The sequence below is a fragment of the Bubalus kerabau genome, chromosome 9, assembly GCF_029407905.1.
Source record: "Bubalus kerabau isolate K-KA32 ecotype Philippines breed swamp buffalo chromosome 9, PCC_UOA_SB_1v2, whole genome shotgun sequence".
NCBI classification, from domain to species: Eukaryota; Metazoa; Chordata; class Mammalia; order Artiodactyla; family Bovidae; genus Bubalus; species Bubalus kerabau.
The window spans coordinates 32,068,929-32,087,311 of NC_073632.1; the positions used below are offsets into that span (position 1 = coordinate 32,068,929).

At 45.1% G+C, this 18,383-nt stretch overlaps 1 protein-coding gene across 2 annotated transcripts in view; it reads right to left on the reverse strand.

Annotated features, from left to right (window-relative positions):
• Positions 1–5,566, reverse strand: part of RSPO3 (R-spondin 3) — a 106,554-nt gene extending 100,988 nt beyond the window's left edge. Inside the window, exon 1 of one of the 2 annotated variants that reach the window (XM_055534947.1) lies at positions 4,940–5,566. In XM_055534947.1, coding sequence (XP_055390922.1) covers positions 4,940–5,036 — 97 coding nt within the window. In that variant the 5' untranslated portion in view covers positions 5,037–5,566. The remainder of the gene's footprint in view (positions 1–4,939) is intronic. The other variant, XM_055534946.1, reaches the window with a different exon arrangement.
• Between the last annotated feature and the right edge of the window lie 12,817 nt (positions 5,567–18,383).

Here is an 18,383-nt window from a genome sequence, read left to right on the forward strand (position 1 = left end):
TAACTACATGTTGTAATTCCCCATTCATCACTTTCTGGGGACATAATTTGTAAAATATTAAATTTCAGGAAATATTTAATGGAGAAACGATTGAATGAAACTTATTTACTTACTTACAAGCTAAAAGGCCGTTCATATTTCATGCTTAAAAAATGCTGAATTAATGACATTGATCAATTTTATGCCTATTATATTGTCAATGACTTTACATAGAATAACTTGGGACTAAAAAGACAAAACTATCATTCTTAATGCTCTTAGTAAAATCATTCTATTGAAGTGATAAAGGATTAAAATAGTATGACAAAGAGATATTTTAAGAAACAATCTTGATAGTGTAATAATGATTAAATTAGAATTCACAAAAATAGATCTTTGCTTATATTTAGATGTTGCCATCACTGCTTACTTAAGAGTCTGAATTTGGGGCTTTGATTCATGAAGATATCATATGATATGTTGCAGAATATATTTTCTCTAGCAAATTTTACTCCTATCTCCATCCATTAAACAGTGTTTCTCTCAAAAACAAGGTAGACTGGTGACAGAAGTAGACACGTGAAAAAAATGCACTGTAGTCAGTATCCAAACCAGACACACTTTCATTCAAAGTTAATATTACAAAATGTATAGCAGAATGAACGATTTTTCTGTCTTACAGTTAACCTGTTATTTTCCCAGGTAGTTATATAATCATCAAGAGTGTATCATAATTTCAGAGAATGGCTCAACAACCAAGATATCGTGAGCAACAGCCACTGTATTCATCATTTTTCAGTTTGTCACCATTAAAATAATTTCTCTTGTGTTCTTACTCCTTTATTTCAAACATCTTTATGAAATAGTTTTAAAAATTTTATAGATTGTGCAATGGGAGCTTGGTAATTATGATGCATACAATGGCTTGTCAAAACCTGGATCTGTCTGTAACCTAAGCAATTAAACATGAATTAATAGATGGCATCAAATAAAAAGGATACCGTAATGGCATCTGATGTTTCTCACAATAGCATTCCGGCATAATATGAACCTACAATGTCTTCCTAATAACCAAATAATATATTATACTTAGCAAACTATCAGGTATGTAACTTTTTGACACCAATCATTAATATATAATACATTAGAAAGAACAGTTCAAAAACATCCAGTCAACCATAAGAGCTTATTCTCCAAACACAGGATAAATGATGGTTTGGAGACAATCAGATTTATTATCTAATACTCCTGACATCTACTCACAGACATGGATTAGCATATAGCATAAATAGCAGGAGGCAAGTTCCATCCAGTATTTTACAGCTTTGTATATATTACTTAGCCTCTGTTTCTTGGATTCTTTCCCTGTAAAATGGGTATATTAATACTGGCCTCTATACCTCAAGTGGCTATACAGGGTCCCTAGCAAATAACTCAAGTCAAAGTGTGGTGCAATTGTAAGATACTGTGGTTATTATGGCAAACACAACCTTTACTTTTATTAGCAGATAATCTAGAATTCAGAAGCTAACTCTATCAAGTAGCAAAGGCTGAGTGGGAAATGATTTTAAAACTGGATTGAGGATTCTTTATGTAACATCCTCTGAAAACATTTCTGGTTGAGGACTGTTGAATGAGGATTGCATTCCATGTTTATCTTAAGTAAAATCAACTTAAGTCAACTCTAGGAGCTGTATATGAATCCAAGTAGATAATACAGTTATTGGGTATTTTTTCATCCATAACGCCATGGTGGTGGTGGTTCAGTTGCTAAGTTGTGTCACGTTATGGACTGTAGCCCACCAGACTCCTCTGTCTATGGGATTTTCTAGGCAAGAATACTGGAATGGGGTTGCCATTTCCTTTTTCAGGGGACCTTCCTGACCCCTGCTGGAACCCACACCTTCTGCATTGCAGGCAGATCCTTATCCATAACCCAATAAGTATTTTTTAAAGTATCAAACTCCTGTTTAAAATGCTGTTTCTTTTATAAAAGGAAACAAGAAACTAGTTTGCAACAAAGTAGAGATAAACGGTATACCAGTTGCCTGAGGGAAACCAGGATTACTGATATAGCTTTATCTCCTTTATCTGAGGATTAGTCATGGCTCCTTATACTTGATAATATTTAACACTGCAAATGAATTTTTTTTTGCAAGAAACTTTTCCACCAAAACATTCAAGAGACGGCTTTAAAATTTTTGAAAAATAGTTCTTGCACCTCAATTGTCTATCATTAGTTAAGATTTTAAAGTTTAGGATAGTGAAGATATTTAACTCTAAGGACAAAATGGATACCCTTAAATACTTTAATTGTCTCTTGAAGAATAAAGAGGACAGACTGTTTCTTTCTAGAATACCTCTACTACCTTATTTTTCATTTAAACAACTTTTTCGCATTCCCTATTTGAGAAAACTTTTTCCCCCAGAGATTTCCCAAACAATGAGTATGTGAACATGCAATCTGACCTAGAATTTCTGGAATTTTGAACAAATCTCTCTCTTTACCCTCTTACCCCTTCCCCATTCTCAAAATAAACGAACAAGCCCCGTGTTACACCTGCCAAGAGAATCTGTCTCTTCAGAGAACGCAAGGGGTCGCCCCTCTCCCATAATTGCACCAGCAAACCCCAGTAGCAAAGGCAAGACTCAAACGTGAAGGAGCAAGGAGCATCCCCTGCTAGGGGAATTCTCTCCCGGCCTCACACCCACATTACAATCGGAATTTCAACACAGTTCCACCCACTCCGTCTCTCATCCCCGCTGCACAACAAGAGGGCGCCTTTGACTTGGCCTTGAGACGATGAAGGCAGATCAAAAAGCAGCTCGTCTTTAGACTCTGTAAATCCTCTCCAGTCCAAGCCCAGAGGTGCATCATCCCCCTCTGCTCCCAGAAGACTTGGGGCAGCACCACTGGGCAGCTTCCTGCACCGCTGTCCTCACTAGGGAAGTGAGAACCAATGGGTGGTCAGCTTTCTTGCCGGTGTCTTTCATCGCAAACAGCCCTCCCCCAACTCCCACCCCGGAATCGGAGACAACTCTAACTGACACGCAAGACCCTGTCCTTCCCCTGCAATTGTGGGGCTCCTGGCCCTGGGATTCTCGGTAGGGTGAAAGAGGGTGTGAGCCATGGGCGCCGGGTGGGGTACTGGCTGGAAGATGGGATGGGAAGGCAGGAGGCTGCACTTGTGCCTAGCATCTCTTTCTCGCCATCGACCTGCGGGAGAGACTCGGTGCCCTCGAGCCGGACTCTGCAAAAAGAGGACCTGGGGACTGCCAGGAACCAGGGCAAGCCTCGAGTCCCAAGCCATTTGTTTTGTGAGGCAGCCGCATGAGGCAGCCGCAAGGCTCGAGTGGAAGGGTAGGTAGAAGAGTTTTGAAGACTACAACCATTCAGAGGCCAAGAAAAATAAATCGGATGCCCTGACATGTTTAGATTAGGCCCTCCTGCCCCTTGCTACACGATCCTAGAGGCAGTGAGGCTGGGCAGGAGCCCCTGGCGCTTTGGCTCAGCTATGTTTTTTAAAGACAATTTTCAGGTGAATCAGACCTTGTCTGCTTTAGGCAAGCGGCACAAAGGGGGCTTTCAGGGGACCCTCACGTCCAGGGACAGGGCACAAATAGCGGCGGAGAAGCGATTACTAAATCTCCATCTCACACAAGCCCATGCTGTGTCTTCTGCGCTGTTACCCACGCTTACCCCGAGGGGCTTCGCGGGCCAGCGCTGGGAGCTGGCTCTGCGCGCCGGAGCAGGCGCCGCCAAGCGTCATTGACTCCCGGGCGGCGGCGGACTGAGTTGGTCAAGGCAATAGCATCGTTCTCTGCGCCCCGGGAACCTTTTTCCCTCCGGGTCCCCGACAGCGCTCCCTACACTGGAGCCCGGGTCGCTCCGGCTCTATCTGCGAAGAAGGGACTCCCCACTTCTGCACAGAAGCCAGAGCGCCCAGCGCGCCAGCCTTCCCGGCAGCAAGGAGAGGTGCCTTTCTCGGGTTTGTCTCCTCATCTATGGAAGACTCCACCTTGAAACAGACCAAGCCGCGATGGGGGGTGCCCTTCGGGATACCCGTTTCATCCCAGCTACGGCACAGTCCTAGGAAGGCTACACCAGCCAACCTTCCGAGTAACTAGAGTCAGGATAAGGGGAAGCGAGGAGGCGAGCCAGAGTCTTTAGGGGAACCCCACCCTCGGTATGTGTCTGCCCCCAGGGGACCCACTTGAAAGGGCCTGAGACGGTAAAAACCCTCCCGGGTGACAGGCAAGATTGTCACTGGAAACCTGGCACCCTTGGCTCCCAGCGGCTGGCTCTGCATCTCTCGCGATCCCCGGAGGGGTACGCCGAGCGGCTCCGCCAGCGCGTAGGCAAGCGAACCCAGAGCGCCCGGCGCGCCCTACCGTTCCACTCGCGCGTGGTTGAAAGTAGCGGCCGCGCAGGCGCTGGCTCTCGGTTTCCCGAGGGGCGGCAGAGCTCTTCGCGACCCCTGCGCCGAGGGAGGACCCCACGAGGTCTCCCCACGCGAGGTGGCGACGCAAGGTGAGCGGGCGCCGCGGCCGCGCCTCCCCTGGCGGGCACTCAGTGGGTCAGGGGCATCCCGCTAGCCGGGCGTCCGCGACGCCTGGGGGCTGGAGGCTCCTGTCCCAGTCTTGGGGGGAAAGCACACATCCCCTGAGCTGGTCTTAACGAAGGAGCGAACTTTTCCGCTAACCTGCGGTTATGGGGGGCGCGGGAGGCACAGGAGCGCCGGGTCCGCCGGACTATGGCACCCAGGAAGATGCGGGGCAAGAGAGGAGCGGCCGAAAAGAAGGCGTGAAACACCGGAGCCTCAACTGTTACCTCCTCTCCAGGCGTGGGGTGTTGGGTGGGAGGACTGCCGCCGCTGTGAGCCGACTCAAGTTAAGGAAAAGCGACCCGACAGGTGAACGCGGCGGGAGGGAGCAAATGCGTAAAAAAGCCTGCACTTACTTCTTCGCTGGCGCCTTCCCCGGGAGGCGTTTTGGCTGCCGATGTATTCCATAAAGTTCAAAATGATAAAAAACCAAGAAATCAGTCGCAAGTGCATAGTAACCCAATAATGTTTCCCTTCCTCTGCTCCTTTTTTTTTTCTTTTGATTGTTAATTAAGATTGACTGTTTCAGAAATACACGTAGGTGTTAGGCGTATGGAGATAGCAAGCGCTAACCCCAGCTGCGGACAACTTCTCCACTCAGATCCGACAGGCGAGCCGGGATGGCAAACGCAGCGGGGTCGGGTGGTCAGGGAAACCAACTATTGTACTTTCAAACTGTCCGAGCCCTGAGCTGCGGGGGCTCCCGTGCGGTGGCTGTCAATGCCGCGAGTGAGGGTTCCAGAAGCAGCGAGCGGCCTCGCCAGGGTGGCCGCAGGTAGCATGGTGCGCCGCGGCTGCGCGGGATCCGGGCGGGCGGTGGCGACGGTGGCGGCCCCTCGGGCTTTAGAGGTGGCGGAGGCAGCGGCGGGGGTCCCGGGAGCGGAGGGGAGCGGGAGCCGTGGGCACCGCGGCCATGGCCAAGGGGCGGCGGAGAGACCCCGAGCTGCTTCTGCAGTTCGCAAGCAGGAGCGGCTCCACTGGTGGAGGGAGGGAAGAAGGGAGGCCGCGAGGGAGGGACAGGGCGAGGGAGGGGGAGGGGGACGGCTGCGGGGGGCGGGGGGAGCTTGGGGGCGGGGAAGGAAACTGCTGGAGCAACAACCCCGAGCGACCTCAATAACTTTCAATTTCAAGAGTGAAAGAGGGAGCTGGAAAAGTACAGGCGTCGCGATTTGGCAGAGGCACGGGAAGAGGCGCCTAAGGGGTCTCGGGTCTGCGGCGGAGCATCTCTGGACGCGGCGAAGAAGGCGGGAGAACGAGAGCCCGGGGCGGGGGGAGCCGAGGAGGCACTGCGAGCGCAGTGGAACCCCTCCGAAGGGCGGCTCTCGCGGGGAGAGGTGGGCGCGCTCCGGCTGCGAGTGTGGAGGTGGAAGGTCCCGCGGCCGCGAGACCACCCCGCCCCTCGTCCCCCTTCCCCGAACCACCCCCCACCCCCCGCCCCCCGGGGCCGACTCCCGAATTGGGCGGGTCTCCGCCGCCAGAGGCCGGGAGCGCTCCGCTCCTCCCGGGGGCCAAGCGTCCCGGCTCCCTCGCGCCTCGGCTCCCGAAGCCCGCGCGCAACCCCGGCCCCACGGCAGCTCGCTCCTCGCCCTCCGGGGCAGATCGCTGGAGGGTTTTTGGCTACGGACTCCTTCCCCGTCTTCTCGAGCCTTTCCTCTGTTGCTTCTCTCCTTTCCTTTCTTTCTTTTCAATAAAAGTCGCTGCAGTTGGTCCGGCGCAGGGCGGGTGGTCCGGAGGAATTTCGGTGGACACTCGCGGTCAGCCGGACCGCCCGTTACCTGCCCGACGCGGGTCGGACTCAGAGGTGTGTGCTCTCACACACCGTTTGGAAGTTCAACTGTGCTGCGACTTTCTCCCGAAGGGAGTCTCTGCCGGGGCTCTGGAAGATTCCTCCTCCCCTCGGGCAGTTCCCTCCGCAGTCAGCTCGCCCTCGCTCTGAGCCGTTCTCTCTCTCTCTCTCTCTCTCTCTCTCAATCTTCTCGAGAAGATCTCGTGTGCAATTTGGTTTCTCATCTGGGGGATTGGGAATGATCTTGGGAAAGATTTTTCCCGGTTTGGGCTGGGGGAGGAGGAGAAGGTCCGCTATTCCTGTTCCCAATGCAAGTAGGGGGTCCTTGGCAGTGGAAAATAAGGTTCGTTGTTCTCCCGCGCCTTCGCCCCCCTCCCACGCCCCACCTCCGTCCGAGGTGGGAAAGTTGAGGGCTGGCCCTTCAGAGCAGGGTACACCCAGGCTCTTATTAGTGGTAGCTTCCCATCTCTTTTCTCCAGTACCACAAGTCGGAAGAGCTTCCAGTACTTACTGAAGAAACTGAAAGTCGCAAGCCCCCAAAGTGATTTTAATGTAAATTTGTCCTCTGTGCTGTATTACTCAGTCTGTCTCCAGGGTTCTGCTCTATGGCCTTACAACTTTACACCGCCCCAGGCTTCTTAGAGGTGGCTTTGAAAAACTCCTGATTCATAGCAGCTTGCTAATGCTTATGCTCAAAAATTTAGGTTTAGAAAATAGCTAAAGCCTTGCAGAAAAACAGTAAGATCTGTCTTTTCCCTTCTTTTATCCATTTGTAATCCTTCTTACTGGATTGCCTTAATTTATATGTTGATGAATGAGAGGAGGAAAAAAAAGTGCTTCTATCCATCACATTTTACAAGCTTGCAATGCTTCATTCAAATTGTTATATGTCTATGAAGATGTAGCTGTTATTCATCCCCAAAGTGAGGAGATGAAATGGCCTGGAAGCAATAGGAAGGGAACATGAAATGAACACTGCTGTGAAAGTGCTAAAAATTAGAATCTGAGAGACTTGCCTTTCCTTGTGAATTCCTTAATTAAATATCATCTATTACTTTGCATACCTGTATGGGGATTTTGAAGGTAGAAATAGTTTTCTTTAGCTTCTTTATTCTGCAGAAAACAACCCATCAAGATTATCCTTTGGGGCTTATTTTAAAGATTGTCATTTGCAACATTTCTCTTTCTATGGTGGAGCTGTATTTTCTATACATCACACACACACACTCCCTTCCTTAATCTGTTGCATAATGTCCTGTTCCAAATGACTGAGTCTATTACTTTGAACCAGAAAAATTGCAGATAACAGGACAATTCCAATACTGATTGTCCAAGGAAGAAGCTACTCTAGTTTTCTGTGCCCCTCTGGGCCAGCCTTGCTTTCCTTCTTCCTTAATGCCTCAGATCCTGAATATCTGCACCATAAAACGTGGGGATTTAAAGGCTGTGGGAGGCTCCCTTTGAAAAGGACTCCAGAGAGGGCTTTTCTAATCCTAGATACTTGAGCCGGATGGGGTGAGGTTGCAAAAGGGGATGTAAAAAAGCAATTTGGTGAACAAGTTCAGGGAAATAAACACGAAGAAAGACATTTACTTTTCACTGTGTGTTGTGCAGACATACGTTCATTTGGATGAGGGCAGGAATGGCCCTGTCAATAAATAAACAAACACAGTGAGACGCTACGGTTCCTGAGCCATCCCAGAAAAGATGCAGTGGGCAGGAAAAGCTTGTCAAGGAGCTGCTCTGAGGAAACATAAGGAAAACATTAAATAAATGGCTAGTGTATTCTTTCTCTCTTGACACTATGTGTTAGAATAACTTTTTCCTGATCCATGTTATCATACTATTAAATGCGTATTTTCTTTCCTGGCTGAGTCTTATGTCCCCTCCACTGTCCTTACAGCTTATGGAAAGCTTGCCATGGCCTATTTTGTGCAACATAGTCCTTTTTTTTTTTTTTTTAATCAAGGAAACGATGTTCACAAAAGCATGTGGCTGCTGATGGATTCTAGGGCCCAAGCCTAAAACAAGTTAAAAGCCATAGGCTTAGCCTAGAACTCAACTTTTGCTTGCTGTCTGTTTTTCTCCAGAAAACATTAAAGTTCCAGGGAGTTTAGATAACCAGGAGTTTGAGTCAGACCATGAGGACAGAAGAGTTTTGGACAAAGATAGAGGGTTAAACACATCCAGACTAGTTACTGCAACTTCTCATCTCTCCTTTCTTTACTTCCCCCACCAGGCAGTGACAACAGTAACAAGTTATTTTTGTCCCTTGCAGCAGTGGCATTTTAAGGAAAGAAAATGATTGTCATATTGTTGAATCCATACTGCAAATATGTGAAGAGGGTGGGAGCGGCGGTGGTGGTGGAGGCGTGCTGCAGAAAGAGAGAGCAAGCCCAAGAGTTTGGAATGGGACATCACTGGTAGTGATGAGAGATGTTTGGCAAAGTTTGGGCTGACATCAGTCATTATACCACAAAGCTAACATGCAGACCCTGAAAACGCTCAGCTCTCCAGTTACTCAGATCTGGAGGCATCTGAGTGAGTTAAGTCAAGCAGGGTACTGCGGGTGGGGTCTGTGTAACTGATGCAGCTGGAAGTCACTCCTGAAACAGAGAGCAGACAGCAGTATTTAAAAGCTATTGAAATGAGTAGATGAAGGAAATGACTATTTTTAGAGAGAGTAACAGAGGAGACAGAATTATTATAGCAATTTAAAAAATGATTAAATGGTTATATAGCATTAAGAACATGAGAAAATCAAGACCCATGATGAATTACTTTCTGTCAATGAGAAAGAATGTTCTTCCTCCCAGATGAAGTTATGGGACACTTAGAAAGTTGTGGTGAGCACCATCTGGTGTCAGGGCTTCCCAGGTGGCACAGTGGTAAAGAACCTGCCTGCCAATGCAGGAGATATGAGAGACTCCAGTTCAACCCCTGGGTCAAAAAGATCCCCTGGAGTAGGAAATGGCAATGCTCCTCCAGTATTCTTGCCTGGAAAATTCCATGGACAGTGGAGGCTGGTGGGCTACAGTCCTCTGGGGCCACAAAGAATCAGACACAATTGAGCACACACTCACTGTCTGGTGTGCCTGTTTTTAAAAACCTTTCACAAGTCAGTTGATTACTGGGCTCATATAAATAGTGAATGTCTGGTAGTACTTAATATAAATTATTTACTACCTCAGAAAATTTTGTTTGACTACAGAGTATTAATACAAAGAGGCTGTGTGTTGTGATAAGAAGGGCAAGAAATCTAGGGATCAAGGTGAGTCCTTGTTCTGAATTTGTGGTTGTGTTTCAGGTTTCTTTATCTGAAAAATGAGGGAATCCAATCATCTGCAGAGTCCCTTTTAGCTCTGAAAATAATGGCAATATATCCAGAAAAGAAAGACATGCTTGTAATTGCAAATGTCAATGCTATTTCTAGTTATGTGACATCACAGCTTTCACTTACAGAATTATGTTTAACTGAATAGGTCCAGATTTAGAAATCTGCCTGTAAATGTGTTGATTTTCTGGAAATGCCTAAGCTCTTACAAGAATCCTAGATGACTGGCCTGGCAAGTCAGATCCAGGACTAGTTTCATCTGTCTAGATGTCTCTAGACTTGGGGACAAAGAGGAACAAATTTTAATCCTGGATTCTGGGCATATGCCCAGAGAGATTAGGGAAAAGGACTTCTGTGCCTCATGGAGATACTGCTCAATCTCTTTTTGTTTTTAGGAATTGTAAGTGGGGAAGGCACATGGATTTCACTGAGTGTGTGGCCTTTCCTTTTATTCTGTGTTATTCCTTTCTTTTTCCTACTCCTGTCTTTGGACGAGGACTGATATCCATGTCTCTTTTGTCCCAGGAAATGCTCCAGGAAATTAACGGTGAAGCTTGAGTGGCTGTGGTCACAGATTTAGGTGGAAGGATTACTGTCAATGACATTCAAATCCTGTAAGATGTTGTGGGCAAGGCTACATGATAATTTAAATGAACAACTTTTTTGCATGTGTTAACATGTTAACAACTGCTCTTGAATGTGTTATCTCAAACAGCCTCAAAGCACATGATTTCATAGATGAGACAACATAAAGTCAGAAAGATAAAATTGTTTGCCTAAACTTACATAGACACTCTTTGGTTATGTCACCCTCAAGAGCTATGTTCTCTGCTCTCCCTGACCCCCAGTTGTTGATTTCTATGGACTAGTCACCAGAACTTTCTTCCTCTGGTTCCTGATTCAGTTCGGTCAATGGGACCACCAGGAGGAAATCAGAATATGGGAGGAAAGAGTGATTCTGCTCCTTCTTAGCTTCAGCATCATTCTAGAAGTGGCTGTATCCATAGGGGTGACCACAGCTCTGTCAAGCAGCCCCATTTCTATGGCCCTAGTTCTTAACCAGGTTTCAATAACACCATTGACTCTCTCTGCTTATTTACCTAGGAGTGAAGATGGCTAGTTCCTGGGTGCCTTAACATCTCCTGTTGTTCCCCTTTACTTTGTGCATGTCATGACTAAGACCCGGTGCAGCCAAATAAATAATCCTTTTTAAAAAAAGAAGCAAAAAACAAAAACACCACCTATTCAAAAAGTCTTGTAAGGTCCCTCCCCAAGTGACACATAAGTGTCAGAGCTGAGACCGGAAACTAGGTCATCTGACTTAGTCAGTGCTTTTTCTACCATGTCATCAGCCCTATCCAGAGGAATGTACTCTGACTAACACTGAGATGGGTAAAGGGGCAGATAATAGGGGAAGTTGCAGGGTTCCAAGCCAGGAAGGCTTCTGATGTAAACAAGCAGGCATACAACAGATTCTGGAGCAAAGTTGTGGGTTAAGCCAGAGTGAATAACTAGAATCAGAATGGCAATGAGCAAAATGAAATTCATGTACAGAATTATACTGGGCATCAGAAATAAGGTGATTACACAGGAAAGGTAAATCAGGTACTCATTTGTTCCGCAAGTGTATGTTGATGGTGCCTCCTGTGAAGGACACCAGGCTGGACAAGGAGACAGAGATTCATGCATGGTCTTTAAGACAAGAATGTGGAAGTGATGACTGTGTAGGTTGTATTGGCATTCTGGTTAGAAACAATGTGATGGTTTATGACAGAAATAAAATGGCATGGAGAGATACATTAAGGCATGTTCAACAAACTTTAAGGAAATATCTCATCTGAGCAACTCTATTAAAAAGCAAAACAATAGAACAAAAACAATCTCTCTCCATCTATATATTTACCTGTTGCTTCTGATTTACATTGGTTGTTACCCAATACATTTAGGTAGCTGGTTTTGGTCAACTGGTGACCCTTATTTCAGCATTCACTGAACATATGGTTAGCACCACTAGGCTCTAGAGATACAAAACTCTGAAGACTAGGACCTTGCCCTCAAGTAGAGAATACTCAGTGAAGGAATGTGTGTGCTAAGTCGCTTCAGTTGTGTCTGACTCTTTGCGACCCCAGGGACTGTAGCCCGCCAGGCTCCTCTGCCCATGGGATTCTCCAGGCAAGAGTACTGGAGTGGGTTGCCATTTGTTTCTCCAGGGGATCTTCCTGACCCAGGGATCAAACTTGAGCCTCTGTCTCCTGCAGTTCCCTGCTTTGCAGGCAGATTCTTTTCTACTGAGCCACCGGGAAGCCCCTTAGTGAGCGAGAGAGCCACATACACCATGAAAGCTTCCAGGAGATAAATGCTGTGTGATAAGGCTGGTGTCGTGTTGTGGGAAGAGGAAAGAGAAACAATGCTTTGGGGGAAGGTGGGGCGTGATAAGCTCTGTGTCTAAGATGGGCAACATTTAAAGGACTAATAGTGAATCTTAATGCAGATAAGGAAGGATTCCTTCCCTTGCTTAGACTGGCCCTAACTCAGAGTGGAGGGATAAGCTCTCCTTCTATTTTGCTGTGTGAAGGTCGGTGGTCAAGGTTGGCTGCCTGCTTGCTAGGGAGGAGGCCATACTCCTGGAGTGGTATCAGGCCTCCACCTCTTCCAGCAATTCAATGTGGCTCAGTATTGACTATGTGGGAGTGTTGTTAATGGCTGATACCTATGCAGGGGTCTTTGTGGGTTAATGATTTGACTGGTTTATTATAGCTGCACTGTGGGTGGATTCCACTCATGTGAGAAAAATGACATTTCGTTTCTCCAGTTTCTTATAAGTATTTTGAATATATTTCTAATAACCAACAACAACAAAAAATGAAAGTCAGTCTTGCTTGGTGTCTGGCTGCTCTCATTCTCCTGCCCCACCCCCACGTTCCACCATTCCATACACATTCAAGTATTTCTTTGCAACATGTTCTCTCAGACAGTGTTTCGGTCACCCAACCTTGCCCAAATGTCCCCTGCTGAGTCTCATCCACTGGTTGATCCAACCCTCCCCCACTTTAGAAGTGCCCTACTCTGAAACCAAAGTCTAATTCACACATTAGTGATAAAGGATTGGCTTAGCTCTGTCACTGTCTCCTTCTTCTCTTCCCTCACAGAAGCCTTTCTTTCTAGAAACGTATTTTGATTTCACATTGGTCTGGGGGGGTATGACCCAGATATAGGGATTTTAAAGCCTGTATAAGGAATAGAAAAGTTTCTGGTTTGCTAGTGGTTCTGGCATGTGGATGCTAGCCTGCTTTTGACTTTTTCCCATTTGGCAGCTGGGGGAGATAGTGGAGGGCAGGGAAGCCTGGCATGGTGCAGTCCATGGGGTTGCAAAGAGTTGGACATGACCTAGCCACTGAACAAGAGCAACAGAGTTCCAGGACACTTGTAGGACAAAGTTCTGGACTTAAGTCTATAAGTAGAGAGCTGTTGTCATTTGGAACTCATGGAGGAAAAACTTGTTGGGGCATTGTAATCTTGGGAGAAGTCATAAGAGCTTCCCTATATGGAGGTAACTCGAGCCTGTTATTTTCCTTCCTTTCTTTCTTGTCTCATGGGCTAAGATAAGTGTGACTTAAGATTTGTGAATACAGCATAGAGGGCTCTTCATTAAAAAGAACCACTGTTTAAATGCCTTCTTCCTGAGAGCCTTTCTTTTGCCTACCAACACTGACAAATGGACTTATCATTTTCGTGCACAGGAACATAAGGAATTTAATAAGGTGAAGCCACGATCTTTACTCCCTCAGTATTCATTGATTCTCTGACTTAAGAATGGCACAGTGATTTTGCCTGACTTTACGGTGAATTTTCATCATCTGTGGTCATAAGAATTAATATTTTTAGTAGCATCATAATTTATGTAAAATATGGTGTCTTTCATGTTTTTCTTAAAGACATGTGGTATAGTAGTTAGAAATTTGATGCCAGCTCGGCTTCTAATAGATAAGTAATAACCTGAGGGTGTCTCCCTCAAGTAATTTTATTAGTATATATAGCTTGCTTTACCTTTTCCTTTATGTGCGCTCATGACTATATATTTTTTTCACCTGTTTAATCCCATTGCTGAAATTGTTCACAACATTATGTATACTACTTGAAATCATCATAATTAAAAATTAAGTTTAAATGCACATACCCCCAAGAAAGTTAAGAACAGGTGAACTATTTTAATTAGGTTGTTTTTTCTTAACAGATCTCTGACATGTGGCAAGGGAAGATCAGCGTGTGCAGGGCATTATGAAATCTGAGTGTGTGGGAGATGTGTCTAATAAGGATGCTCAGTGACTATGGGAGGTTGAAAAATAAGGACAGAAACAGAAGCTGCAAGAAAAAGCAGCAGAGGGGAGATGTGACTGTTTCAAGGATGAACTTAGTTTTCTGGAGGTGAGCAAATGAAGCATTAATGAAAATTTAAGTTAGACACCTTTTTGCAATTCCCTTACCATAGGAGAAGATTGTGTCAAAGATTAAACAATCAGAGATCAGATCAGTCGCTCAGTCGTGTCCGACTCTTTGTGAACCCATGAATCGCAGCACGCCAGGCCTCCCTGTCCATCACCAACTCCCGGAGTTCACTCAGACTCACGTCCATCGAGTCAGAGGTGCCATCCAGCCATCTCACCCTCTGTCGTCCCCTTCTCCTCCTGTCCCCAATCCCTCCCAGCATCAGAGTCTTTTCCAATGAGTCAACTCTTCGCATGACGTGGCCAAAGTACTGGAGTTTCAGCTTTAGCATCATTCCTTCCAAAGAAATCCCAGGGCTGATCTCCTTCAGAATGGACTGGTTGGATCTCCTTGCAGTCCAAGGGACTCTCAAGAGTCTTCTCCAACACCACAGTTCAAAAGCATCAATTCTTCGGCGCTCAGCCTTCTTCACAGTCCAACTCTCACATCCGTACATGACCACAGGAAAAACCATAGCCTTGACTAGATGAACCTTTGTTGGCAAAGTAATGTCTCTGCTTTTGAATATACTATCTAGGTTGGTCATAAGTTTCCTTCCAAGGAGTAAGCGTCTTTTAATTTCATGGCTGCAGTCACCATCTGTAGTGATTTTGGAGCCCAGAAAAATAAAGTCTGACACAGTTTCCACTGTTTCCCCATCTATTTCCCATGAAGTGATGGGACCAGATGCCATGATCTTGGTTTTCTGAATGTTGAGCTTTAAGCCAACTTTTTCACTCTCCACTTTCACTTTCATCAAGAGGCTTTTTAGTTCCTCTTTACTTTCTGCCATAAGGGTAGTGTCATCTGCATATCTGAGGTTATTGATATTTCTCCCAGCAATCTTGATTCCAGCTTGTGTTTCTTCCAGTCCAGTGTTTCTCATGATGTACTCTGCATAGAAGTTAAATAAGCAGGGTGACAATATACAGCCTTGACGAACTCCTTTTCCTATTTGGAACCAGTCTGTTGTTCCATGTCCAGTTCTAACTGTTGCTTCCTGACCTGCATACAAATTTCTCAAGAGGCAGATCAGGTGTTCTGGTATTCCCATCTCTTTCAGAATTGTCCACAGTTTATTGTGATCCACATAGTCAAAGGCTTTGGCATAATCAAGAAAGCAGAAATAGATGTTTTTTTGGAACTCTCTTGCTTTTTCTATGATCCAGCAGATGTTGGCAATTTGATCTCTGGTTCCTCTGCCTTTTCTAAAACCAGCTTGAACATCAGGAAGTTCACGGTTCACAGATAGATTGCTGAAGCCTGGCTTGGAGAATTTTGAGCATTACTTTACTAGCATGTGAGATGACTGCAATTGTGCGGTAGTTTGAGCATTCTTTGGCATTGCCTTTCTTTGGGATTGGAATGAAAACTGACCTTTTCCAGTCCTGTGGCCACTGCTGAGTTTTCCAGATTTGCTGGCATATTGAATGCAGCACTTTCACAGCATCATCTTTCAGGATTTGAAATAGTTCAACTGGAATTCCATCACCTCCACTAGCTTTGTTCGTAGTGATGCTTTCTAAGGCCCACTTGACTTCACATTCCTGGATGTCTGGCTCTAGGTCAGTGATCACACCATCGTGATTATCTGGGTCGTGAAGATCTTTTTTGTACAGTTCTGTGTATTCTTGCCATCTCTTCTTAATATCTTCTGCTTCTGTTAGGTCCATACCGTTTCTGTCCTTCATCGAGCTCATCTTTGCATGAAATGTTCCTTTGGTATCTCTGATTTTCCTGAAGAGATCCCTAGTCTTTCCCATTCTGTTGTTTTCCTCTGTTTCTTTGCATTCATCGTTGAAGAAGGCTTTCTTATCTCTTCTTGCTATTCTTAGGAACTCTGCATTCAGATGTTTATGTCTTTCCTTTTCTCCTTTGCTTTTCGCTTCTCTTCTTTTCACAGCTATTTGTAAGGCCTCCCCAGACAGCCATTTTGCTTTTTTGCATTTCTTTTCTGTGGGAATGGTCTTGATCCGTGTCTCCTGTACAATGTCACGAACCTCATTCCATAGTTCACCAGGCACTCTATCTATCAGATCTAGGCCCTTAAATCTATTTCTCACTTCCACTGTATAAACATAAGGGATTTGATTTAGGTCATACTTGAATGGTCTAGTGGTTTTCCCTACTTTCTTCAATTTAAGTCTGAATTTGGCAATAAGGAGTTCATGGTTTGAGCCACAGTCAGCTCCTGGTCTTGTTTTTGCTGACTGTATAGAACTTCTCCATCTTTGGCTGCAAAGAATATAATCAATCTGATTTCGGTGTTGACCATCTGGTGATGTCCATGTACAGAGTCTTCTCTTGTGTTGTTGGAAGAGGGTGTTTGTTATGACCAGTGCATTTTCTTGGCAAAACTCTATTAGTCTTTGCCCTGCTTCATTCCGTATTCCAAGGCCAAATTGGCCTGTTACTCCCGATGTTTCTTGACTTCCTACTTTTGCATTCCAGTCCCCTGTAATGAAAAGGACATCTTTTTTGGGTGTTAGTTCTAAAAGGTCTTGTAGGCCTTCACAATGGATTGTCCTAAAAATAATTTTGACAAAATGAAGCCTTCATCAGACTAGGTCCCTGGGGGACTATGGTGGCCAGCCCTCTTACTCTCTACCTATTGATGGCTGTGTTGGACATGCAGCAGGAAAGAGAAACAAAACTTTGTAGTTAGTGGGCTACTAAGATTTCCCTAAAGTCAGATTTTTATTCCTTCAGTCAACATAGGTCCTAGCATATGTGAATGAAAATAAGTGTGCAGAAGGAGAATAAATTAGAGAATTAAAATAGGCAATTTCCATTAAAATAATAATAATGGATCATTTACAAGGTAAGATTCAATAGTTTCTTACTGATAATGGGCAAAATTGACTGAAAGACTGCATAGCTGATTCCCTGAAGTAGGATATGTTTGCTATATACACGTTTTAGAGAATTTGAAGGGAGTGGTAGTTACTCTAATTTTTCATATTGGCAAATATTTCACTCTGATGCTCCAACTCCCGCCCTCTGAAGGGCACTCATTCACTGTGATTGTGGCACTTTGGAACACCAAGCCCTAAGGGGCTTCAGGATTATTGTGTACGCAGGGCACCATGCTACGACTGCCTTTAGAGCTGGAATACAATAGGCACACCTGTTGGCACCAGAACCTGAGGCAGAATGCTTAAGGAATCCCTGAGACTGCACCGCTGTTAAACACCTTGGCGGGAGGGATTTCCAGTCTTCTTTGCAAGCTTAAAAAAGTACAGAACAAATTTTATTTCACTCTAATGCAGCTTATGGGCTTCCCAGCTGGTGCTAGTGATAAAGAATCCACCTCCTAGTGTAGGAGACAAAAGAGAGGTAAGTTAGATCCCTGGGTGGGATGATCCCCTGGAGGAGGAATTCAACCCACTCGAGAATTCTTGCCTTGAAAATCCCATGAATAGGGGAGCCTGGGGGGCTGCGGTCCGTGGGGTCGCAACGAGTCAGATACGACTGAGCGACTAACACTAATGCCACTTATGCCAGCATAAGGTTTCTGTCCTGAATTGCAATTTCAAAAACAAACCAAAAACTGCCCAGAAGCTGGTAAAACTTCCAGTTCTTAATTAAAGTTTCAGTTTAATTTGACTTGCAAAATTCATGGAGTTCTAGAACTGAAAGTGCTTCTAGAGATCACCTAGTGTATATTATTTTGTTTTGTAGATGAGGAAACTGAGACCTGAAAGATTAGATGACCTGCCCAAAATCACACTGGCAAAGCTGAGACTAAAGCCCAGTCCCTCTCGTTTCTAGGATATTTTTGACCACACCAAGATTCTGCATGTAGTTTCATTTAGCATTCACTGTTCATCACTATTTTAGAAATTTGTATCTTTTTGTTTCACATCAATAGGGTCAGAACAGCGCATTCATTAACTAGTTCATTCTTTTGTGTACTCCCATTTATCCAACACTCCTTTACTACCTTCTTTGGAAATTGTATTGATCCTCATTACCACTTTCAAAGGAAGAACTCTTCATACAGAAAATAGTACAAATTTACCAATTTCCTTGGGTTTAACACTTTAATTCTGATTCTTTGAATAATTCCTCATAGACTTTCATTTACTTGTTTTTGCAAAATCTAGGGTCAGATGAATTCCGAATATAATAGGAGGGAGATCTAATATTTCTGTTTTTATTTTCCTGAGGTCCATATTTGTTTTTATAATATAGG